Here is a 27894-nt window from a genome sequence, read left to right on the forward strand (position 1 = left end):
ATTGTGGGAGGCCCCATGGTATATTCAAACAAGCTATAGTTTGTCCTTTTTATCTTTATCTACTTTAAAGTTGAAGGTTTCATCTAATATGCTATCTGAAAAATGGGTTTGCTGCTAAAAAAAAAATAAGTTTGAAAACCAATGCTCATGTTTCCCTGACAATAAATCAAGTAATATCAGTATCTCTATAGACCTTAGATCAGGAGTCTGCAAACTATAAACTTCAAGCCAAATCTAGCCCCCAGATGTTTCTGGACATACAGCCTGAGAGCTAAAAATGGTTTTTACATTTTTTAACAGGTAAAAAATGAAAGAATATGCAACAGAGACCATATGTGGCCTGCAAAGCCTAAAATATTTACTATCTGGCCTCTTAAAGAAAAAGTTTGCCAAAACCTGATTTAGATCATTGTTGATTTTCCTAAACTCCTGACTAGAGAGTACATCATTAACAACAGGCTCAAAGTCTTATAAAAGCATGCAGGACATCCTGAAATTGGATTTCACTTAGGAACACGTCAGCATATTACACATCAGGGGCTTCTAGAAATGATCATATATTGTGAACCTAAAAAGTGCATTTTATCCCAAATCACTGTATACAAAAATAGAGTATCCTACCATATTACCATTATGGACAAAAATTTAAAAGTAACTTTAGAATGGCTCAAAATGAAAAGTGGAAGATGAGGAGGTAAAATCGATTACAATAAATATCATCAGAAAATTTTTTTCCCAATGACTACCAAAAAAATTATTTATTTATCACAACAAAATCTCTTGCTGAATATCTAATTTGATATAGTAAATACTTCCTCAGTTTCCTAACCAGTAAATAATAAAATTACTATGTTAAACTCAAATGATAGTGATACAACTACATTAGTGTACATTAGGAAAGAGAGGCTTTTAAGTAGGGGGTTGCATTTTTGGCCAAAATGACATAGTCACTGGGTCATGGGAAACAAAACCTAGTCAGCTTCAGTAATGTCTTAAGATTTATCATCTGCCCTATTTTTATTTATCAAGCACACCTCTATTTCCACCACTACCACAGAATCCAAATTATCATCATGCCCCATCCTATCACAGAATCCTACAGTATACCCAGAGTCATTCTTATCTCATTCCAATCTATTCTCTCTACTCTATTGCTAGAATTACTGGGTATTTTTCAAAAGCAAAATTCACATGCTATTCCTTTGCTTTTAAACCTTTTCATGGTGTCCTGTTGGTCTCAGGATAGATCCTGCAAGACCTTGTACGGTCAGGCCCCTGTCCATTTCTCCAGTCCTATGGGGTGACACTCTTTCTGCTCTCTGTGCTCTAGCCAAAAATTGGCTTTCTTTCTCCTCCTTTCTACCTCAAGACCTTTGTACATGCTTTTCCCTCTTCTTAGAGGGACCTTTCAACCTTCTCACATATGTAATTTACCAAATATTGACCACACTGAGACAGAAAATAAACAAAAAAATACAATAAGAAAATATCAGATAGTGATAAACACTATGATGAAAATAAAGCAAGACAGTGACTGGGAGGCTACTCTAGATTGTTTGATCAGGGAAGGCCTTGTCAAGGAGGTGACATCTAGGCTGAGAGCTACAAATCTTAACCCAAACTTCACTTCCTCAGGAAGCTTTTTCTGACCCTTCCAGACCAGGTTTGGTCATCCTATTAGAAACTTGCTTTGCACTTTTCTTTCTTAGCATTTATTTATTAAATGCTTGTTTCTTTTTTTTTTTAAATTTATTTATAAGCTGTAAACTCCAGGAGGATGGGGACCCTTTAATTTAACATTTACTCCTAACTCAATGGTTGGCACAGTGGATACTCAGTAAGTATTTGCTGAATGGAAGAACTTTACGCCCTAGTTAAGACCCTGACATACAAATTGTTAACACATAAAATATAAATTCTATACCAAAACTAAGCAGATTTGACTGTTACAAGTACTAAAAATAGTCTGTTCTAAAATTTCTTCATTAAAATTCACTGGAAACAGATGACCCATGAGTCAGCCCATGGGAAGTGTACCACTAAAGAGAACTCTAAATTAAGATATTTATTAAGACAGAATTTTTTAAAACCAATGGCTACAACATGGCCTTTGAAGCTGTGATTTTTAGAGATAAAGACCTGTAGCCACTGGCCACATGTGGCTACTAAGCATCTGAAATGTGGCTAGTGAAAATTGAGATGTTCTATAATTGTAAAATACACACTAGATTTCAAAGATTTAGTATGAAAAAATGTGAACAATTTCATTAATATGTCATATTAATTACATGTTGAAATGTTACTATTTTAGATATACTAGGTTAAATAAAATATATTATTAAAATTAATTTTACCTGTTACATTTTACTTTTTTATTGTGGCTACTAGGAAAATTAATATTATATACATGGCTCATATTATCTTTTTATTGGACTGTGCTGACATAGACAAACATTTCCTAGTAAGTAATAAAGCAAACAGTAAAGGTTTTTCCACACATATTAATAGAAACTTGTATCAAGGAACAGGGAAAGCCAGAATGAGATAAGCATTGATTTAACAGAAAAAAGGAAGAATCTAAAACTCCCCTAACACAGTGTTAGGGTTTTACTTAGGATGGAGGACTTGGGAGGTATATGAAAGATCAACTGCAAATCCTCCCAAAATTAAAAAAATCTTTAGAAATCTCAGAGGCCTTAGAAAAGATTATCTCACATAGGCATCAAATAAGGATGATACTATGGCATACAACAAAGAAATGAGTCATGAGAATTGGTATCTAGTCCCTATCATTTACTACTGTGCAAACCATATGGCAATCTCTTGGCCCTTCTGAAAGTACTTATGAATCGATAATTGAAGCAGATAGGAAATAGGCTTTTAAGTAGAGTTCAACTATGACAAATTCCTTTTTTTAAAAGAAAGAAGGAAAGACACCATTTTCTCCTACTTCTTCCTCTTACCTCTACTTCTTGCATAAACTAATCCCCAAAGGTAGAATACAGGATACCCTTGTTAAAATAAAGTCAGCTCTACCCTTAAAACATTAACAACAAAAAATCCCAACTCATGCTAAAAACAAAATAACTTACATACCCTTGACCACATATGATAACATAATGCATAAATAAATATCAGACTTGGAAAGGATCTTAATAAGTTTTCATACTTGCTTTTAGCAGCTACACCATGTGCCATCCCTATTTTGTAGATATGTCAACAGAGGTACCTTGAATAATTACTTCTCCAAAGGACAGTAAGCCATAGAAAGTAAATTAGAACACTTAAATTTCCTGTCTTCTAGAATAATGCCCTTTTTGACCATTTTAATTATTCCAAAAGTAGAATACTTACAGATAAAGTATGAAGAAGTTGGCCTGTGATAGAATTCCATACTTTCAAAAGGAAATTGTTCACTGCAGTAATAACTGTGGTATCATAGCGATCCCAGGCCACCATAGTCACCTTAAGTTTAGTGACCTTGTCTTCTCCAGATGGCAAATTATTCCTAAACAAAATGATTTCAGGTTCATAAATTTTGAACAAAGGTGCATCTAACATAGCAAATTATGGCAAAAATCTCTCCAGGAGCATGCAACTTTTTAAATTAAAAACTCCTAAACTATACTTTTAACTATTCATGAAATAAAATAATACGAGTAACACATAGGGCAATACCCATAAGCTTATTATAGGGAGGAAAAAAAACACAATATGACAAAAATTTTATTGTTAGTTACATGAGAACAACAACAAAAAAGTAAAATTAGAAAGGAATCTGCAGATACCTTGAAAAATAAAGTACAAGGTTAGATTGGCTACCAGAAAATATGAAGAAAACATATAATGGACACTTTATTCTTAAATATTCATTTTTGAAACTAATAGGTCTTATAAAAAAGCAGTAAGAAATTCAGTAACTTTTGTTTTAATTGAATGACATTATCAGTAGCTATGACCACAAAGTTGGTTCTATATTGTTATTAATGGGAAGATAATTAATTTCCGGGTCATACCCTAAAGGAATTGCAGTATCCTAAAGAGGAATTATATATCTTCCAATGAACAGTGAAGATGATGAAACAGAATTCTGATTAATTGTATTTATAATGTCAAGTAGGAATGTTAGCAATATGAAATATAAAGGTATCCTCAGTAAGTCAGAGAAATATCTAAACATACGATGACACTTAATAGGGACAATCCTCAAAGTAGAAAATAGTATAAATAGATATAAAAAATGACTTAATAGAAAATCAGGGCAGAGAATGATTATATGGGCATTAGTAAAGCACAGAGATCTTTGGATCACAAGAGACCAGAATTTTCAATGAGTCAGCTATGTTCCTATCATCCAATCTGTCCATCAACAGCAAAAGGTAATAGTGCTTAGAGACTATATACAGATGCAAACTTCACATCTACCAATTAACTACAAATTAAAAAGATATTTATTTTCATTATTAAATAGAATTCAATAATGTAAAACATACTATACCATATGAGAACCACTAAAATATCTAACATCCAATCTTACCCAGTCATTTTAGTAGCCATATCTAGCACTATACTCTTCCACTCTTGTTGCTGATATTGCCAGATTCTTGCCGTTCCATCTCTACTTCCACTAACAAATCTTAAACTGCAAAGAAACAGTTAAAATATCCTTATTACCTTCCTCTAAAATGGAAATCACTATTTTTCTAATTATAAAAGTAATACATTCATCCTCATATATTTCTGCGGAGAATAAAAATGGTACACTTTGTAAAACAGTTTGGCAGTTCCTCAAAATGATAAACAGTACCATATGACTCAGCAATTCTACTCCCCCATAAATATACAAGAGCAATGAAAACATAAGTCCACACAAAAACTTGTACACGAATATCCATGACATTATTCATTATACGCCAAAAAGTGGTGACAACCCAAATGTCGATCAACTGATAAATGGATAAACAAATTGTCGTATATCCATACAATCGAATGCTTGACAGCCACAAAAAGGAATCCAATTCTTATACATGCTCCAACATGGATGAATCTTGAAAACATTATAAGTGGAAAAAGTCACAAAAGACCAAATATTGTATGATTCCGTTAATATGAAACATCCAGAATAGGCAAATCTATAAAAACAAAAAAGTGGATTAATGGTTGTTCAGAGCTGAGGGTGGAGGTGTAAAAAGATTGGGGATTGAAAGCTAAAGGGTATGATATGGGAATTCTTTTTAGGGTGATGACAATGTTCTAGGGATATGGATTAAGAGATACAAACTACTATGTATAAAACAGATAAGCAACAAGGATATAGTGTACAGCATGGAGAAATATGGCCATTATTTTATAATAAACTTAAATGGAGTATAATCTATAAAAACATTGAATCACTATGTTGTACACCTGAAACTAATATAGTATTATAAATTAAATATACTTCAATTAAAAAATAATAAAATAAAATTGATCGTAGTGAAGGCTGCACAACCCTGTGAATATACTAAAAACATTGATTTTTATGTGGAATGTATCTCAATAAAACTGTTATAAAAATACATTCATTAACCTATAAATCTATCACTGTTCATAATTTAGTTTCTATTCTTTCAGACTTTATTAAAGACAGATATATATATATATATATATATATATATTTATATATATTTATATATATATTTAGATATTCCCCCTACAGAAAATAGAATTACACTACATATAATGTTTTATAATGTTTTTCTTTAATTTAAGTGTACAGTTTGACCCCTGAACAATGTAGGGATTAGAGGCACCGACCCCCACACTGCCACACAATCAAAACTTTGCGTGTATATTTTGACTCCCCCAAAGTTAAATACTATTAGCCTACTGTTGACCAGAATTACCAATAACATAAACACTTGACTAACACTTATTTTGTGTGTTATATGTGTATCTACATATATTTTATACATTCATGACATACCTTTCTCTTAATTTTTTTGATATTTCTAGGCTACATGGTTTGTCTGAGTTTTTTCAAATTGTCACAAATCTCCAAAACTTTTTCTAATGTATTCATTGAAAAACAATCTGCATAAGTGGACCTGCACAGTTCAAACCTATGCTTTTCAAGGGTCAACTGTATTTTGTAGATATATTTCTATGTTTACAAATATAAAAACTACCATCACTTTCAATAAATGTTCAACAATATGGATATATCAAAATTTATTTAATCAACCTCCTAATGATGAATATTTTTACTGTTTCTAGTCTTCGCCATTATAAATAATGTTGTGATGAATATCTCTATACACATCTTTGTAAAACCTTATATATATCTTTACTGAGTCAAAGGGTAGGCACATTTTTTTTTTAAAGAAAGAAAAGCTTTATTCTGTCTCAGCTTCAGGTTTGGCCACAGATGCACACACTGGGAGCTGTCAAATCAATGACATTTTCCTAGTATAACAGTATAATGGACTCTTTCATGAAGAATTTATACTCTCTTCCTGAATCTTTTCTCCCTTATATTCCCCCTTCAGGGTAGGCACATTTTGAAAGCTTTTGACATACTGCCAAATTATTTCCCTGAAAAGTTTTTTTAAAAACAATTTACAGTATCATCAAGGTTGTGGGGGAGTGTCTATTTTCCCTAAACCCTTGTCAATATTGGGTGTTATCATTTTTCAATATCTTGTCATTCTGAAAGAAAAAAATTGTTACTGTTATTCTAAATTGCATTTCTCTGATTATTAGTAAAATTGGACATCTTTTGATGTATTTACTGGCCACATAACTAATTAAGATAAAATAATATTTCTCATTTAAGGAAAAAGGCAAAGAATTAAAAAATTCATATACTCCTAGAATGAAAGAATAGTAGCTGTACAAACCTTCCAGTGTATAGCTCAGTAGGGTGCAATAAACCAACTTAAAAATTATTTTAAGGATTTTTCATTCCTAATAAAAACATCACTCTTTGTGGACCATCATTATTTACTCTCGCATTTAACAAAGATTAACACATTCATCATAGTAATCACCCAGTGTTTGAAAAGTATTTAATAATAAAACATGGTCACCCACATAAAGTCTTTATAGACAGATAAGGATACAAATTTATGCTAAGTGGTTGAATTTTTAAATCTATTCTAGGTCAATTTGTAGGCCAGGGCAGAAGATTATCACCTTCTGGGGACCAGACATTTGAGAGGGTACATGAATACCTGTATATAATTTCTGAGTTTACAGACATAGGAAATTGTGTATCATATGAGTAGTAGAGACAGTAAGCAATACAGATGCTCAAAGGAAGACAAGACAGCTAATATCTCAAGCAGTCAGGAAAGGCTTCAGGTAGGGTATGAACCTTAAAAGGAAGATAGAACTTAGAGAAGAAAAAGAAACAGGAGGCAGAAGGAAAATAAAAGGAAGGAGAGCAGAAGGGAGAGGGAGGACATAGGCGGTATAGAAAAGGAGTGAAAGGAAGTAGGGTATGATTATTTCTGGTGTGAGGTAAAGTATAAGTGAAAGAATGGATAAGAGAATGTATATGGGATGTAATAATAATGATGACTAAATCAATTGGGCTGGATCTAAGTATTTAAATGGGGAATAGTAGATAAGAAAAGAATGTAGGTATAAGTCAAGTTGAAGAGAATTCTGAATGCCAGGCTAAAACATTTGAATTATAAACAAAGAGAAAACACTAAAGATTTCTGAACAGGGCAATGTTAATCTGACAGAGATGGACTAGATACATTTAGAAGGGAAAAGAAAACTGAAGGTAATGGGTCAAATAATGGAATTCTTGACTAAAATGGGTGATAACAGAAATGGAAAAAGGAAAATCACTAATAAAGGAAGAAGTGATAGACTATGGCTACTACTTGGATGGGAGCTTAGAAGAGCTGGGGTAAGAATGTCATCAAAGACAGACAAGGGCTTTCAGCCTAAGTGACTGGACAGAAAAAAAAATGTAGTAGAAGTAGTGTTTTCTGAAGAAATACAGGTAAAATATGTGAAACATCTGTTTATACAGATATGTACTACATAGTTACCTGTCTCCATTGTTACAGAACTGAACAGCAACAACCTTGTCCTAAAACATAAAACAGATTTTTGGTTAGAATTAATTTATTTTTAAAATGAATAAAGTACTCTTCCTGCCATATTCACATATGAAAATATCATGGAGTAGATATTTTAATGCTATAATTTTCTTTAAAAAAACCCTCTAATTTTCTTTAAAAAATTAATGAAGGCTGAAACAATACATTAACTAAGGAGGAATACTTATCAGCAGTAATTTGAGATAAACCAGACATAAGCAAACCTGTTTCTAAACCATAATCTCAAGAGACAGATAGTTCTGAATAGGTGATAGTTTATTATATCCCCCATAATAAGACAGCACACTAATCTAAAATGCCAACTTAAAATAATTCATTTAATAGTAGTTGAATTAAATTCCTCACTTAACATTTTTTTTTAATTTTAGAAAACAAATCAATGATTTCCTGTTTCTTACATGGTTTATTTAACTATTTTACAATGAATTCATTTGACTGTCTTTAGGTTCTATAATTTAGATACTGTTGTTTGAACCTTTCTTTACAATGACTAAACTATACTTTTACAAATATAATGTGCATTGTAGTCATTATATTATAGTAATGTACCTTCAAATGTTGGAAACATTTTCACAAACCACAATTATTGAACTACATTTGAACGTAATTTTTTAATTAATTTTCTTTTTTTATTTGAACTTAATTTTTAATAAAAAGTTCAGATACTAAATGTCTTCGTATTTAATTATTTTTTCATTTTAAAAACGTATTAAACCGTCTTCATATGTTCAGACGTATCTGTGATTCACACTGTTCCATGATTTCACTGAGTATTTATCTGACAGATTCGGGATTCTCACTGCCAGTTGCAATAACTGGTTTTAGATGTTCTGGAAGGACATCTTACTTTCAATGACTAACAGCCACCACTGATTTCAACAAGGAATGTTTAAGTTTTCTGACTTTTTCTTAGCTAGGCCCTTGCCAAAAAACCCCTACCAATCAGTTTTTCTTCATCTTTTCCCCCCTCAATTATTTCCCATTCATTTATTATCTCCTCCTCTCTCAGCTCTCAATAAATTTGACTGCACTGTATACACACCTTGCTTGGGTGGTAACTGTAAAGATGCCTCCTTTGTGTGCTCTAGCACAAGTGGATTTTTCCCACTGGATAGTCTCAGATTGAGATCTTTATATATTTCCTAAGTTTTTCTCTTTCACAATTTACATAATATTCCAGGATTTTAGTATCTAGGAATAAGTAACAGCAAGGTGAGAGCTCAGCTAGGTTCAGTAACTTTTCATAAGGAGAATATCCAATTATGTTTATATGGTAAGACAAAAGCAGGAGGCTGTTTCCAAAAGCTCAAGGAAAAGGTTTCTAACAGGGGTCTCTTTTACTACAAATTTCGGGAACATGATTGATTCTGGAACTCACAAAGTATCTTTTTTTAAAAGTCATCTTTCAGGGAAATTATGTGTGTTTTATTGATATGTACTAATACTATTCTAAATAAAGTGTCAATAGTAGTAGGAACAGTAACAGTAAGACTTGTAAAGCTGAGTACTTTCAAATGCTGACTATACAGCTTTGACAATGAGGAACATGAGATATACAGTGAGCTGAAACAGAAATACTCCCATATTCAACAGTAAATAATTACCTGGAGAAGGTAAGGAAATAAACAGAAGGAAGAAGTGAAAGGTACACAGGGATATGAATAAACAGTAGTGGCTCCAAGATTCCTGAAAATGTCACAGGAGAGTGGAAAGAGCTTGGGAGGAAAAATGCCAGGCACCAATGGCTGTCACCCCAGCATAAAATTGTAACTAAGTGGGATTAGATTTCAGGAGTCTGATGGCATTCTGAAAATAATCAAACTAAGATCGATGAGCTAAATTCAGTAAAAAGAATTTTTTTCCTAAGACATACTTTAATGTGTCTTTTAATAAGTGTATAGACTTTGAAGTAACAAACACTCATATAATTAATAAAATAAAGCAAGCTAGAAGAGGATTTTTATAAATTATTACTGTAATATATATTTTTCCCTTCCCATACAGTCAGATAAAAATTGTCTTAAATACTACAACCATACTAAATCCAGAATTTCACACTGATCTTCATTACTAAAGAGACATCTTACCATATAGGTTTCAGTACCAATCTATATTAAATTAGGGTAGAGATCAGAAAAGAAATAAAACCAATTTTCCAGGGGTGTTTAAAAAGAAAGAAACATATTTAAGTTTCTCATTTTGTTCTTACCGTATGTGACTCTAATTCAGCAATTTTCTCAGGGATCTCAGAACCCAAATAATATATTCTAATCACATGGTCAGTGCTACCTGTTGTAATGAACATACCACCTAGAGGATTAAAAAACAAACAAACATTGTACCGAAGAATTTTAAAAACCCTCTGATGGCTTCCTTAGTTATACGTTACCTTGTTAATTAAAAAGCCTTCAAAAAACATAAGGTTATTTTCTAACCATTAAAGACATATTAACATTTCTGAGGAAAAGTAAGTAAAATTCAAGAAAAACAAGAGGAATATTTAAAGAACAACTATACCATTCACCCAACAAAAATCCACCAACTATACACTAAATACAGGCCTTTGGATCATAAACATTAAAGGCATTGAGGAATTAATTTCTTCATATTTTATGTAAAAACATAATGTTCCAAAATTATTTATAAAATAACCTATATCTACAATTCTCTGTATAGTGGCTATAGTGGTTGAGTGTGAAAACTCAGCAGCTTTTGGGATGATGAAAAAAATTCTAGAGATGGATGGTGGTAATGTATGTAGAACAATGTGAATATACTTAATGCCACAGAACTGTACACTTAAAAAATGTTCTTAAAATGGTAAATTTCATGTTCTATTTTACCACAACAAAAAAGAAAAGGTTAACCAGCACATAATTCTTAGCAGTAGAAAAGCACTGTTTACATACTGTGAACATGTCTTCTACATGGAGCCACTGTAAATGTTTTCTGAAAAGTCAGGGCAGGATTTTAGTGTTGAATTGTGTATGAGTATTGGGTGAAGGCTTTACTTTTTACCAACTAAATTCTGCATTATATAAAAACATATTAATTGTAAATAAGAAAACAACTCAAAATCTATTACATGTTAATTAGAGTCTACAAAGATCTGTCTATTATAACATATGGTTCGCATTTTTAGTATGCTTCCATTAATTCTCAAACATATGCATTTTTTCTCCACAAAATTAAAAAATATTTTACAATTGAAAAATCTTTTATAACTGGATTATTCAATATTTTAGATACTCAAAACATTCAATTTTTACACATACCAGAACTGAAAGATGAACAAGATATCTGAACTCCAGGTCTAGATCTCTCAGTAAATTTCATGGGGCGATCTCTAAGAGAAAAGTAAGATGTTTTTATTTTTCATCATGGTCATTTAATGTGCAAGAATTTTAGCACACTGCTAGATAGTGACAGATTTATCATCAATATTATAGAAACCACAAAACTGAAGTAGTAAGTACTATTCCCATTATTGAAGTTAAAAATACATTTAAACTTACAAATATACTTTATGCTATCAGTATTATTATGTTAGCTTTACAAACAAATTACCATGTTACTTACTACCATCATGAAGAAAGGTTCAAAGTGTTCTTACCAGAGTAAGAAATGAAACAAATACTCCTTATCAAAATTTTGTGTATAAATTAAATAGTCTCTTCAACATTGGTTTCATAAAAAATTTATTCTAAAATCTCTAACATCAAATTGAAGTAGGTATGGATATGTACATACACACTCATACATATATAAATTTATATACTTACATACATGGACTATCAAGAATCTCTCAAGGTGATAAAGAAAAATTTCTAACCCAATTCTAAACTTACTTAAACTTCATTGTTTTTACATGCCATTGCCAGAAACAGATAGTTCCGTCAGCACCAGTAGAAGTGAGGTATCTGGTTGTGCCTTTAGTTGATGGACAAAACTGGAAAAAAAATTTTAATTAAAATAGAAACCTTTCATGTTCAAGCTTAATTTCAGTTTCAAGAAATTAGTTATTTAAATTTCCTAGATTAATGAATACCTTATAAAAATTCAAAATATCAAAAAACTAGAAAAGTCACTCATTGAATTTAGGATAAAATATTTTAGCTCTAAAGATAATTATTTTAAAATTATTCAACATCATACTTTAATATGATTATTTTCCTACTTTTAATGGAGGAAAAAAACAAAGTCATTACTAGTTAAACCATTACAAATCTGCTGAATACACGCTTATATAGCAACCATATAAAATTTTTATAGTTCACATGAAAAAGGCATGCATCAGAAGTAAGTCTAAAACAGTGATAAGGAAGTTAATGTCTAAGTATTTGGGTTTTAACATTTTACTTTAAACTCTAATTTCAATGAAGTATGATAGAAATTTCACCATTCTTAAATTTAAATCATCTTCATGTGTTTTAATGGATAACATAAAATAGGTCAAATGTATGTATGTATCATTGTGGAAAAAAGAGATTAAAAAAATACACTTGAGTTGCCAATTTAAAGTATGACTACTATCTGATGGTCTTTATCATGTAGGATTCTCAGGCTCTAACTCTCAGTATCTTACAGGTCCTCAGAAGAGAATCAGAGAAGGGAAAAGCCACTAGGCTCCTGATACCTGGGACACAGGAAAAGGCTGAAAATCAAACCAGGGTCTCTAGCATGCTCATGAGCTTTAAAAATCCCAAATAGGGAATTCCCTGGCAGTCCAGTGGTTAGGACTCAGAGCTTTCACTGCCATGGCCCAGGTTCAATTCTTGGTCGGGGAACTAAGATCCTGCAAGCCGCTCAGCATGGCCAAATAAATAAACAAAAATTAAATAAAAAATAAAAAAAAATAAAAATCCCAAATAAACATAATGAATACCTTCCAATGAGATGAAAATTAAGGATCACTGGATTTGAATAAATTCAAATCAAAAGAAAATTATCATTATAGATATTAGAAGTCATTTATTTAGTTTTCTTGTTTGGAAGCACAGAACTTCTAAAGACTACAGAGTTTAAATCAAACAAAAAATATCAATTAATATTATCCATTAATAGTTGATGAATAGTAAAGAAATCAGTACTGAGGTAGCATGCTTATATTTTCATTTCTGACATAGAGAAGTGTGCAATAGAAAGCTTAATCCACAATCTATAGTAGGGGTCTGCAAATTAAGGCCCACACACCAAATCCAGCTTCCTGCCCGTTTCTGTAAATAAAGTTTTATTGGAACACAGTCACCTTACACTGTCTATGGTTGCTTCTGCATTGCAAAGGCAGAGTTAAGTAGCTGCAACAGAGACCATATGGCCTTCAAAGCCTAATATATTTACTATCTGGCCTGTAAATTTGCTGATCTAGGATCTATAGGAATGAGACAATAAAATATGAAATATAATGATTTTATTAAGTTTGAAGAAACACTAAAACCTTTATTATGCTCATATTTAAAATGTTTCAATCACAAAGGGGAATTCAGTACATTAATGTACCTTAACTGGATTGTTTTTAAATGAGAAATCATGTTTAAGATTATAAAAACACATATGTGCATTTCTGAATACAAATTAATACACAGTTATTGAAGAAAAGTTAGAAAATATAGAAAAACAGAAAAAAAGCTATTTATAATTCCACTACCCAGAGGCAACCACTATTAACATCATACCATTTTACCTCAATTTTATTAAAAAAGAAAGAAAGAAAGAAACTGAAAGAATAAAAATACACTATGATGTTAACAGAGACAGTCAATTAGCAAAGAATAAAGCATATAGAATGCATGCTAAATGATGATCATTACTATGAACAAAAATGAAAGAGTGCTGGGGGGGTAATGATTTACAATTTTAGAGTGGTAAGTTTGTCAGAGAAGGTCTCCCTGGAAAAGTGACAGACATTTCCATCACTTAGAAAGTAAGGGAACAAACCATGTGACTATCCAAAGAGGACCAATTCAGAGACATGAAACAGCAAGAGCAAAGACAGGAGTGTAGCTAGAGTGGTCTAAAAAAGCAGCTAAAGCAGAATGAGAACAGGAAATGAGTAGTAGGAGATAAGGTCAAAGAGAGCAAGGGGCTGAGTATGTAAGACCTTGTGGGTCATTGTAAAACCTTCAGCTTTAACTCTGAGTTTGGAGGCTATTAAATGTTCTGAGCACCAGTGACATGATTTAACTTCCTTTTTTTTTAAACTTCCATCTTAAAATCACTCATGCAGCTACGCAGAGGCTAGACTGGGACAGGAAAGAGGGATGGGAAGAAGCAGGAAGATCAGTTAGAAGTCTGTTCCAAAATCTAGGTCACAGATGATAGTAATTTGAAATAGGGTAGTAATGATAGAGGTCATGAGAATTTGTTCAGATTCTGGATGTATTTTGAGGGTAGAGCCAACATGGTTTGCTAACAAGTTAGATATGGGCTATGAGAAACAAAAAGTCAGGGATGACTACTCTGAGCAATTGGAAGGATGAAATTGTCATTTGTTTAGATGGGGAAAGCTTTGGGAGGAGCAAATCTGAAGAAGGAAGACAGGGGTTCAATTTTGAAGATGTTGAGTTTGAGATGCCTCGTAGACATTCATGTGATGATGCCAAGTAGGTAGTTGAATGTACAAGTATGGAGCTAAAAGATAGGCCCCAAGATGGAAATACAAGTTTGGAGTCATCAGCATACAAGATGAAATTTAAAGCCATGAGAGTTGATGAGATCAGTAAGGGAAAAAATGTTATAGAAAAGAGGTCCATACAAAAACAAACCAAAACAAAAAACAAAAACAAAGAGGTCCATGGATCTCTAGGGCACTTACACACATAAATCAAATGAGACAGAAACTAGCAAATGAAACTATGAAGGAGCCAAACAGTTCCATAAACATTTCCAGTATAAACAAATATTCATAGTTTTTTATGTTGTATGAGACTATCTCCAAATTCCAGAAACAGTCTGTCAGACAGGATGGTGGGAACACAAGTAACTAGTAATATCCCAAAACAAAATCCAAAAAATAATTTCAACTAATTAAAACTTTGACATAAAAGTGTTCAAATCTAATATATGTTGAATCCAATTCTTGCTAGGGCCTCATAAACAGGTGATATATTATTTAAATAACACACAAAAAATTGACTGGCATATTTATTAGTGATTAAAGAACAAAGAAAAGTGAATGGGAGTAATTATCTCATCCGCAAAAGTAATCTCCTTGACCAAAATAAAAGACAGTGTCAGAAGGATTCCTCTGTTTTGCTGTCAACACAAAGAAGAGAACAAAGTTCTTTGGGGAGTATCCAGGACTTTCACTACCAACATCTGGTAAAAACACTATATGGACAAATATTTAAAAACTCAATGTATTGCATGTCAAACATCAAGTTGAAATAAGAAATGACTGAAACTAAGAATAAAAATTTTCCTAATATTAAACTATGCATACACACACACACACACACTAAATCTGAACTGATAAACATTTTGCATTAAATATTAACACAAAGTATGCCAATATTCAAATTAGAAGCTACTTACATCCTACCTAAAAGGTACTGGTGTTGTTCCTTAAGGCAATTCCAAGTCTCTTCCCTTCTTCACAAATACAAATGAGATAAAGAAGATGTCTTACACTGCATTTGAAAAACCTTTTCAATGACCTTTTTACTTATTTCTAAAGGGAACAGATTTATATGAAAAGGAAACTTTAAAAAATACCTGTCTGCAAGGTAGGGACAAAGCCCTTAAGAGATCAATATTTTTCTGTTGCCATTCTTTGTATAATCCACACGATGTAACAAAAAACAAGAGAATTCTCATTCTTATTACATATACTAGAGGTATCTTTTTATTTTTCTTACCTGTATGGAAGTAATAGAAGCTGAATGTCCCTGAAGGACTGCAACTGGTGCACAAGTTCGAAGACACCACACTCTTACAACTTTATCACAACTGCCTGCGGCAATGAGAGTGTTTTCATAGTTAACAGCCATGTCAGAAATTTCAGCAGAGTGCCCTCGAAGTGTAGCAAGAAGGCGCCCATCATCTGTTGCCCAAATTTTCACCAAACAGTCATCTGAACCCTATAGCAACACAAAAGGACAGAAGATTTACAATAAAGCAGAAATTCGCTCCCTCCCCGCACAAAAAAAGCAAAAACAAAGGAGAATTTTATTAAGTTACTTCTAAGCCTTTACTTTTTAGTCTCTTTTCTTCATATAACATGGAGTGAGTAGAAAATATAAAATATGTCCAAATGATAGCACTGACAAAGCACTGTCGAAACTGATAATGGCATATGTGAATAATTCCTCAAAACTACTACCAATCCTGACAACTCAAAATATTTTTTACTTTTAAGTGATTTGGCATTAACTGTCTCTGCCATTATTTCTTTCCTTACACCTGACAGCCTTTTTTCTTAATTGCTTGAATATTTTTTTTCTCTACAAATACTTAAAACTTTAACCTAAAATCTACATGCAAACATGAGACTTTGTTAATAATCTCTGGGGAAAATATTATGTGGAACTTCCCACTGAGAATTTCAAAAGAGCTTTAAATAGTAAAAAGCAATTCTACTGTGGTAGATAAGCTATTTAATAATTATCTGTTTATAAAAAGATGAAAATCATCATCCTCATCTTCATCAACACCCATATACTTAGGTGATGCATTTTGGAGTCATGAAAACATCAATGGAAGAGTCTGTAATGAACTCCAAGAAGTCGAACTTCTCAAAATACAAACCACTTCCTTTGTTGTAGCCTAGGAATTTAAAAAGAAAATTATGCCATTACCTACACTTCTACATTAACTTAGTACTGAAACAATAAGACTAAGCCTTTACTTGGAAATATTAGTGTGCTATAATTTTGTACTCAAAAGCACACAATATGATCTGGTTAATAAAAATCCAATTTTAAAAATAATTAGTATTAAATTCAAAGAGAGATATATATAATAACTGTAATCTTCATTACTAAACATGTAGTTCAACTATTCAACTATAAGGATGATGTAATCATTAACTAAGCAGAACTGGCACCAATGGAAAATGCATTTTAATAAATGTTTGCTAAAATGGAATGAAACCAATTGAGTAGATAAACTTGTTTCACATAAATTAACCACCTCTAGAATATAAGGCCTTCTGAAGATTTAATTTTTTTAAATTAGATTTCCCAAATGATAGAGGTCATTATAGTTCATCCATTTACTTATATAGAAAGAGAAAAGATTTTCAATTTCCACTCATCTTTTCTTGCATGCATGCGTCTAAAAAGGAAGAACTGCTTACAAAGCATAATTCAATGCCATGAAGCCTAGCTTCCATTGTTGTAAATCTCTAATATGCTATAGTATCATTAATTTTAAACTCACTGTAAAAATTCTTCTCCCACTTCGGTCAAATGCTACACAGTAGACAGATGACAAGTGCCCCAGAATTCTCTTATGCATCTTAATGTGCTGGTAAGCAGATGAAGGGAAAATATGGCTGAAGCGACTACATCCGGTTAATTGCCTGGCAGAGGTGATATTCACTGAAAAACAGAAAACACGGGATTCACTTCTTAAAACCTAAAAGTGAAAACTACATTTAACATGAAGTTAAATCATCAGTATTATGATGAAACAAAACAGGGTACACACACCACGGCAATTCTACACTGTGAGAAGTCTAAATTCCATCACACATTTCACGATTTTATGAACTCAAGTTCACTACCACAAAGCACTAAGAATACTCTTCTTTCAAATCCCAGAAGTCTGATTTTCTGTTTACCTTACTATGGTTTCCCAAGTACAATCCCCTTTTGCCTTTCTTGGTATACTTCAGACAAAGACACTGTAACTTTAAATATATATAGGTAAATCTTACCATAACATGAAAGAATTTTAGAATAAAAACGGTATTTGGTTAAGTATAATACATCTTAAAATGTATATAGGAAATTTTATGAACTCCTGTCCTACCTCCTCACACCCATCCACCCTGTAAACAGCTGCGCCTAAAAATTCAAGAGTAATACAAGAGATGTATACAGTAAAAAGAGGAAGGAAGCTATAATACCACATAGGTTTTCAGTAACAAACAATCCTTTCTAGACTTGTCTATAGGTTCTCCCCCTTTTTGGTTTCAGAAACTATTGACTCTCCCTCTAATCAATGAACTTTTGAGAATTCATCTCTTATAAGGTCATCTTAGATCCTGTCTCCTTTTTTGTTTGTTTGTTTTGTGTTCTGATTTTCTTAAAAAGCAGCCAGAATAAAGCATAAATCTGCAAAATTCTCCTCCAAATACCACCTGGATTCTACTCACTTCCCTAAAATGAAGATCTTGTTCCCTATGTAAGGATATACAAGCACCTACTTGCTCTGTGACATTCCACCAGTCTTCCCTTATACACTGAAAGTATTCAGCATCCCACATATTATATTTTAATCAAAACATAGAAGCCTTAAAGGTTAAAGTGACCTTGAGGCAAGGCAAAATTTTACCATACTTCATAATAATATAGTATAAATAATAATAGCTTTATGTTGAAACAAGGCAAAATTAAGGCAAGAATTGGGTTGTAGCTAGATTAGTACAATTAGAAGCATGCCACAATCAAAAATAAGAAACCTTTCAACATCTCAATCTTAAGAGCAATGAAGTCTTTTTCAGGCAATGGTCAATCTACTGGCCACCTTAAACTGACAAAATGACAAAAATTGAATGATGAATAGCAAAATCCAACTTTGAATGCAAATCATAAGAACACATTAGAAATCTGAGTATTTATGTCGAGATGCTGAATAAATAATGGTGGAAAATCCATAAGCATCAGTACTAGGTAAGAGGTTTCCTTTTTGGCAGTTGCTTCCCATGCCAACCTCTAGAAATGGCCACAACTCTAAGATGGGAAGAGCAGGCACCGTAACTTTCGTACTTTAGCAATCTTCCCTCTCCAGTCAAACATTTCTTACTGCTCTGAGTTCCTTTAAACAATCAACCATTACTTCTGCTTTGCTTTTTTACATTCATATTCTGTAAATAAATAGAGGAAAAGGTGTGTTACTTTTAAGGAAGGATTTCTCAACCTTGGAACTATTGGCCTTTGGAACTTTGGGACTGAGGATTCTTTGTTGTGGGGGGCTGTCTGTCTACTGTAGAATGTTTAGCAGCATACCTGGCCTCTACCCACCAGATGCTATTAACACCCCACCAACAACAACTTGTGACAAGCAAAAATATCTCCAGACATTGCCAAACATCTCCTGGGGAAAAAAACTGCCCCTGGTTGAAAACCAATTTGAAGTTTAAAAACAAAAAACACCATCAACATGAAGAAAAAAATCAGAGAAGCAGAGATAGAGAAAGAATCAGAATTACAGAATATATGATGGACTATTCTGTAAAAATTAATAATTAAAATATGAAAACTCCATCAATGTGGAACAATTTAGGAACTACAAAGCAAAAAATATAAAATATGAACTTGTAAGTAGGTGATGATTTAAATTATACAAAAAACGCATACATATATGTATAAAGACTAGAAAGAAAAAGAAAAATGAAACCAACTGCTTTGTGATAAAAGTATAGATTTTTTTAAGTTTCACTTAACACTCTTCTAATAATACATTTTTATCTTAAACACAAGTTTTCTATTAGGTTCTCTAGTCCATTAACAGCTATTCAAAAAATTCCTATATAAGGTATATCACATATTCGACAGCAGGATCATCAAATATTCCTTCTTTCCTATCTCAGCGATTTTTGTTTATTCATATAGCACCTGAGATGATAATATTTATACATTTTTCTCAGTCATTTGGTAATGTCAACAGGCCTTAGGCTCTATATACAATAAGGAGTTCTGTCAACACTCTTTTGCATGTATTCTCCATTTAGCCACTATTTTTCAGCACTGATGCTTTTTGCTTTTCTTACATCTCTAAAGAATCCTTTATCAAGAACATTTTCTGAAATTTGTAATGGCTGATAACTGACTATAAAAATACAATTAAAAAGAGTTCACTTTTGACCAATCCTTGAGTATTTTACTAGAAAGTAGATCTCATTCTTCTAGCATAAATATTATATAGCTCCTTCGGGGGAGAGGGATGCTTAGAGTCCTTATTCCTTTCCTCAAAAGTAGTAATAAAATAAAGGGACACACACACACAATTATCACTGTGTTGTATTTAAATATCTCTGTCAAGATTACTATGAAAAACTATATGCCAATAAAGTGGACAACATAGAAGAAATTGACAAATTCCTAGAAATGTACAATCTCCTAAAACTAAACCAGGAAGAAATAGAAAATATGAATAGACCATTGGTAACCAATCTAGTGGTTACCAGTGGGGAAAGGAAAGGGGGAAGGGGCAAGTTAGGGATAGGGGATTAAGAGGTACAAACTACAATGTATAAAATAAATAAGCTACAAGGATATATTGTACAGCAAAGGGAAACATAGCCAATATTTTATAATAACTATAAATGGAGTATAATCTATAAAAATGTTTGAATCAGTTATACACCTGAAACTAATATTGTAAATCAACTATACCTCAATTAAAAAATAAATAAATAAAAATAAAACAGTCAAAAATAAAATAAGGGACTTCCCTGGTGGCGCAGTGGTTAAGAATTCACCTGCCAATGCAGGGGACATGGGTTTGATCCCTGGTCAGGGAAGATCCCACATGCCACGGAGCAACTAAGCCCGTGCACCACAACTACTGAGCCTGTGCTCTAGAGCCTGCGAGCCACAACTACTGAGCCCATGCACCACAATGAAGAGTAGCCCCTGCTCGCCACAACTAGAGAAAGCCTGCACGCAGCAACAAAGACCCAACACAGCAAATAAATAAATAAATAAAATAAAATATATACCCTTTTTAAAAAAAATTTAAAAAATAAATATCTATCAAATGTACTATTTGAATGCATTGTTTCTTCTTCTATTATAAGCAGAATGCAAGATTAGAGATGAGCAATTTAAACTTTCACCCTAACAAAGTAGAATGAAGTATTAATGAGAAACAACTACAAATAAATAAAAAAAGAAAAATCCCACAATCCTATGCCAATATATCCACTATTCATTATTGCATTCTCAATATTAAGCCTTCTAAAATCTACTGTATTTCAAAGGTATGTAATAAGTTTTAGTATATATAATTAATTACCTTGATTACTTATTTAAGTATTTCAAAAACACTATAAAGAGTAAACGTTATCTCAGCTTCAATTTACTAAGGAATGTAGCTCTCAAAGTTACGAAAGTGAAATGACAATACAACCCTCAAAACACTGGTTAGAACGGGGCAATCAATCAACATAATTTTAGTCAGAACAAAATGCCTGCTTCTCCATCCACTGTTGTTAAGGATCTGGCAACCTTGAAAAATAGTACACCTTAATTATGACACCTTTCTATCTGGGGAGCTGATATGGTTATAGTCAGGTTCGAACAATCAACTACAGAGCATTTTCTCTTGAGTACTGATGTGAACATGCCAACCTTGTCTTGAAATACATTAAGAACTTTTGAGAAAAACATCTTTGATGTCACAATAATTTCTTTGTATTTAGCAATGCTGACAAATTCAATTAGTAGATAAATTAGTCAAATATACATACATATAAAATGTATTTAAATACAAAATATTACATTCAGAATCCACTATGTCTCCTAAGTTTTTTCTTTAAATCTTTGTAGGATAAGCTTCCAAACTGTTCTCTAAAAAATGATATATGAACTAACCCAACAAGAGACCAAAATGCTTAAAGATTCAAGTAATAACAAGATAAGACTTATTCAGTGTATTTTATAAACTTTTTAAGTCACAGAGATTAATAAACAGCTACAAATGGAATAATTGCTTTCTCTCTTTAAAAGGTATTTGTTGACAACCTACTATGAGCTAAAGCACTGTGACAAATACTAGAATACAACTTATAAACGAGTCAAACAAGATTCCCATCCTTGTGGAATTTACATTATTCCACTGGGCAAAAGCTTTCATCATGTACTCAATTGCAGGAATGAATAAGATACTTTAATGAAGTGATCTGCAGAAATATATATCTCTCAAAATGTGTTTTTCTAATAAGTTCTGCAAGTGATGCTGATACTGTGCCAAATTTGTGAACTACCAATTCTAGTCCAACTTCCCTCCCCACAAAATTATCCTTTCTATAATGTATCTGGTAGATAGCCATTCAGCCTCTGCCTATCCACTTCTAGTAAAGAGAAGATTATTTCTCAAAAATGAATGATTTATATGTTGAGCTGCTCTAATTTTGCAGAGACTCTACCTTTAACTGAGCTCAATTTCTTTCCCTGCAAGTTCCAGAGAATCATACAGGTTTAGCCCTTGAGAGCTACACTTAAAAAAAAAGTCAAATCCCTTTGTTATATGGTAACCCATGAAATATTTAAATCATTTGTGCCTTAAGTCTTCTCTCAACATGTGAAGTCCCCTCTATATTACTCACAGCCATAATTTACAAACACCTTTCTTTCCTATCATTCCCTATAGAAAAAAACATTCTTTCACCATAAACGTTACTGTGGTTGCTTTTTTCTGGTAAGTCTCTAGTTCATCAATGTCTGAGCCTCTTAAAACAATACGAGGACTTCCCTGATGGTCCAGTGGTTAAGATTTCGCACGTACAATGCAGGGGGTGCGGGTTCAATCCCTGGTCAGGGAACTAAGATCCCACATGCCGCATGGTACGGCCAAAAAAAAAAAAAAACAAACAAACGAACAAAAAAAAAACAACTGAGCAAAATATCCCCAGTGGTCTGATCAGCACAGAGTACAGGGGATTATTTCCAGCTATGCCTCTATAAATGCAATTTAAGATTGCAAAGACTACACTAGTTTTCTAAAACGGCTGCCTTACACTGTCTAATAGTCAGATTAAAGTTAGTTTGACATTCTTTTCTAGTAAATGTATTTAAGGTCCTAGTGATCACCTCCTTCTTTTCTAAAAGTACACAAACCACTTATTAAATAAGCCTGTCTAAAATTTTCTTGGGGTTAAAGCTAAGTTCACCAATCAGTAATTTAAAGATCTGTTCTTTGTTCCCTTATTGTATACTTGTCCATTGGTCATTTCCATTTCTCTTGTCTACTCTGATTTCACAAAGAATACCTGCCAGTGAAAACTAGTTCAGTATACTGTGACCTAATTCATTTGGGACTCTTAAAGCAGCTAGGTACTCATGCATCTTGGGTTTTCTTCTCTTTTAACCATGCTAGCTCTATCCTTTACAGTTTAGAGATCTTCCTCTTTGATAGAGAAGACTAAAGCAAAATATAATTATCCCCAGCACTTACATTTTAGTTATAAATTTATTCCATCTATTCCTTTTTAATAAATCTATAGGTTCCTTCCCCATATGCTAATTAGAACTTTAAAGGTGTTTTGGGGGTATTCTTATATGGATTGAACCATATGAAATTGTTGATATTCAACCATTTTCTACAAATAGAAGTAGTAATTTTAAATGGCTCAACATAATAACTAAATTGGAGTGGGGAGGAATAAAAGGACATTCATTATTAGTTTGATATAGATATCCTGCTTTTTTACCTCTCCATTAGGAAAGCATCATCCATACTGTACAGTCTGTAATATAATCCAATATAAATTTCTCACTCAGTCTCTACACACTGTTTTTCATAGCACAGCCACATTTTGGCCTATGGATTTGTAAATACATTTAACATGCACTGCTACTCCTTACCTTCCTATTAGATATGTTTGTTTAGGACCAAGTATCGCCACTCATCACATTTTAAGAACTAATACCATTACAAGTTTTGAATGTCTTTATGTTAAATTTTCTAGTTCACTTTGTTGCGTTATATCTAATATTTGTAAATATTCTGCCTAACCTGTATGTTTTCTATCATGAATTACTGGTCACTTCCTCCTTTATGGATCTTTTCCCTATGTTATACCTGCTATACTTCATCATATCACTTTTTTTTCTTATGGGTAATTTTACTAGTGCCAGTAACAAACGGTAAAATTAACTTATTTTGGCTTAATTTCCTGTGCTTTCGCCACATCAGTTAGAAGTGGTAATGAACAGTAAAAGGGAGAGAATACAAGGTCACAGTTATCCCACAAGAAGACTCAAATTTTATGAAGAACATATTAAATAATTAATTAAAACTGAATAAAATGCACATAAAGATTCTCCTGAAATCTATTTTTTCTATTAATATTTTAAATGCTATTTAATTACCTTTAGAAATTAATAATACTGAATGGTCTTTGAAAAAAGGAATAGAATAATATCATAATTTGAAGTGTATAATATTCTAGTGTATGTTGGATATTAATGCACCATTTTATGTAATCAAATTCTATTTGTTTCAAAATTACAATATGGAACACTGTGTCCCAAATTAATAAGGTTAGAATCAGACTGACTTTTTTCATCTAGTCTTCAATAACAGCTTTGCCTTCCTCACTTTTTGGCATCCTGAATTATAAGGATGTGCTTCTTTTCTTACGTTACTCTTTTTTTCACTGTCCTCTCCATTAGTTATCTATCCCACCATTTTATAGGAAAAAAAGTAAAATCTACCAATAACCTATAAAATTCTAGTGTTAGAAAAAAGTGTGTGTATTTTAGAACATTTGTTGAGTGTGGCACAAGATATACTATTTATTCTCTTGACTTCAAAGGTTAGCACTAGACCCTCAAATATTGAAGGGTGATTTAAAAAAAAACTTAAAAAAATTAGAAGAATCAATAACAAGGACACTTAACAACAGTACATCCAAATTGAGGACTTATTACAGGGTTGTTGTACCAAAAAAACTGTATTAGTACATCAGCTTATTCCTACAATAGTTCAAAACCACACAGTTTGTTCTCCTAAATTCAGTCAATCACATCAACACACTTAGGTCAGTAAGCAAAAAGAAATAGAAGGATCATTGCAAGTGCATAAATTCTGTGAAAAAATACCTCAAAGCACATTTCCTTCTATTATCTTCATACATGAAAGATAGAACATTATTAGACCAAAAAATGATTAGGAAGCCTATGCTAAAACATACTGAAACAATTATATAACAGGTAGAGGACAAAAACTGTAAAGTAGTAAATAAGTTTAAAATTAGGGAAAGTTGTAATAAAGTATAAAATATTTGTTATTTTATACTAAATTTAAGGTTTTATATTTTATATACTTAATAAAGAAAATGTTGAATTAAAATGAGTATTTCTTATAGAATTTCATACTCCACATGATTTCTTGCTAAGACACAGCTATCAGTAGCAGAATCCAAATTTAAAGTGCATTAGGGGAATGATGTCAGCATCATGACAGTTTAGTTTTTCTTTTTTTCTCTCCCCTCTGATGAACAACTAACTGGGCAATAATAGCTGAGAACATCCCAATCATGGGAAAGGACTTGGACATACAAGTACACGAAGCTAATAGAAAACCTTATTACCGCAACGCAAAAAGACGTTCTGTAAGACACATTAAAATGAAAATTTCAGAAATCAATGATAAAGAATATTAAAGCCAGCAACAGTAAAAGAGAAAGTAACCTACAAAGGAAACCCCATTAGCCTATCAGCAGATTTTTCAGCAGAAATTCTATAGGCCAGGAGAGTGTGGACTGACATATTCCAATTATTGAAAGACAAAAATTGCCAGCCAAGAATACTTTATCTGGCAAAGTTATCCTTCAAAAGTGAAGGAGAAATAAAGGTTTTCTCAGCCAAACGAAAGCTGAGGGAGTTCAGCACCACTAGACTTGCTTTGTAAAGAAACACTAAAAGGAGTTCTCCAACTGAAATGAAAGAACTAAAAAGCAAGATGATGACATATGAAACACTCTGGTAAAGGAGAAAAATGGACAGAATTAGAAAACTGTAATTCCATATTAGAATGGTATGTTAACCACTTAACTTTAGATACAGGTTAAATGGAAAGACTATTAAAAATAACTATAACCACTATAATTTGATAATGAATTCACAGCATAAAAAGAGGTAAATAGTGAAATTGAAAATAGAAAAGTGGAGGAGAAGGACTCCCCTGGTGGTCCAGTGGTTAAGACTCTGTGCTTCCATTGCAGGGGGCATGGGTTCAATCCCTGGTTGGGGAACTAAGATTCCACATGCTGCATGGCACGGCCAAAAAAAAAAAAAAAGAAAGAAAGAAAGAAAGAAAAGTGGAGGAGAAAAGGGGTGGAAATCTTTAAAGGTGAATGAAGATAAGTTGCTATCAGAATAAAATGGACTGTTTTTTCTTATCTTTAAGATGTTTTATGTAAGCCTCATGGTAACCACAAAGCAAAAATCTGGAATAGATGCATTAAACTAAAAATAGGAGAGACAGAGCATTCCACCATGGAAAACCAACAATTTACAAGGCAGGCAGAAACAATGGGAAAAAGAAACAATGGAGACATAAAACAACCACAAGGCAAACAATAAAATGGCAGTTGTGAGGCCTTACATATCAATAATCACTCTAAATGTAAATGGTTGAATTCACCAATCAAATGGCATAGAGTGGTTGGATGGGTAAAAAAACAAGACCCAACTACATGCCATTTACAGGCAACTCGGTTCAGCTCTAAAGACATATAGGCTCAAATTAAAGGGATGGAAGAAGATACTACTGGCAAGTGGAAACCAAAAGAAAGTGGGGATAGCCATATTTATCAGGCAAAGTAAGACCTTCAAGCCAAAAATGATAACAAAGACAAAGACTGTCATTATATAATGATAAAAGGAGTCATTACATCAAGAAGGTATAACAATTGTAAATATATGTGCAGCCAAAATAAGAGCACCTAAATATATTAAGCAAATACTAACAGGTCTGAAGGGAGAAACAGACAACAAAACAACAATACTAGAGGACTTTAATACCCCTCTGTCAGCAATGGATAGATCACCCAGACAGAAAATCAATAAGGAACGGTTGGAATTGAACATACTTTAGATCAAATAGACTTAACAGATATATAGAACATTCCATCCAATGGCAGCAGAATAAACAATCTTCTCAAGTGAACATGAAACATTTTCCTAAATAGATCATATGATAGGACACAAAACAAGTCTTAGCAAATTTAAGACTGAAATCATTCCAACTATCTTTTCTGACCATAATCGTATGAAACTACAAATCAACAACAAGAGGAAACCTGGAAAGTCTACAAATATGTGGAAACTAACCAACACACTTCTGAAAAGCCAATGGTAAAAGATAAAATCAAAAAGGACACAAAAAAACTATCTGAAACAAATGAAAATGGAAACACAACATATCAAATCCTATGAGATGCTGCAAAAGCAGTTCTGAGAGGAAAGTTTATAGTGATAAATTCATGTATTAAAAAAATTAGAAAGACTGGAAATAAACAACATCACTTCAAGAAACTAGAGAGAAGAACAAAGTAAGCCCCAAGTTAACAGAAGGAAGGAAATAATAGATATCAGAGTGAAAATAAATGAAATAGAGACCAGAAAAACAATAGAAAGGTTCAACAAAATTAGGAGCTGGTACTTCAAAAAGATAAACAAAATTGACAACTTTAGCTAGGCTAAGAAAAAAAAAAGTGAAGACTCAAAACAATATTAGAAATGAGAGACATTACAACTGATACTGCAGAAATACACAGGTTCATAAGAAACTACTATGAACTATTATATGCCAACAAATAGATAACCTAGAAGAAATGGATAAATTCCTAGAAACACATAAACTACAAACACTGATGCAGGAA

The 27894-nt window shown here is 32.4% G+C and overlaps 1 protein-coding gene across 2 annotated transcripts in view; it reads right to left on the reverse strand.

Moving 5' to 3' along the window:
• BRWD3 (bromodomain and WD repeat domain containing 3) overlaps positions 1–27894 on the reverse strand; it is a 113677-nt gene that overhangs the window by 50356 nt on the left and 35427 nt on the right. For both annotated transcript variants that reach the window (XM_068533344.1, XM_068533343.1), the window contains exons 7-14: positions 17496–17656; positions 15974–16195; positions 11966–12066; positions 11393–11463; positions 10327–10427; positions 8046–8086; positions 4538–4642; positions 3355–3508 (exon numbers count right to left, since the gene is read on the reverse strand). In XM_068533344.1, coding sequence (XP_068389445.1) covers positions 3355–3508; positions 4538–4642; positions 8046–8086; positions 10327–10427; positions 11393–11463; positions 11966–12066; positions 15974–16195; positions 17496–17656 — 956 coding nt within the window. The remainder of the gene's footprint in view (positions 1–3354; positions 3509–4537; positions 4643–8045; positions 8087–10326; positions 10428–11392; positions 11464–11965; positions 12067–15973; positions 16196–17495; positions 17657–27894) is intronic.

This window comes from Eschrichtius robustus, chromosome X (genome assembly GCF_028021215.1).
Source record: "Eschrichtius robustus isolate mEscRob2 chromosome X, mEscRob2.pri, whole genome shotgun sequence".
Classification (NCBI taxonomy): Eukaryota; Metazoa; Chordata; class Mammalia; order Artiodactyla; family Eschrichtiidae; genus Eschrichtius; species Eschrichtius robustus.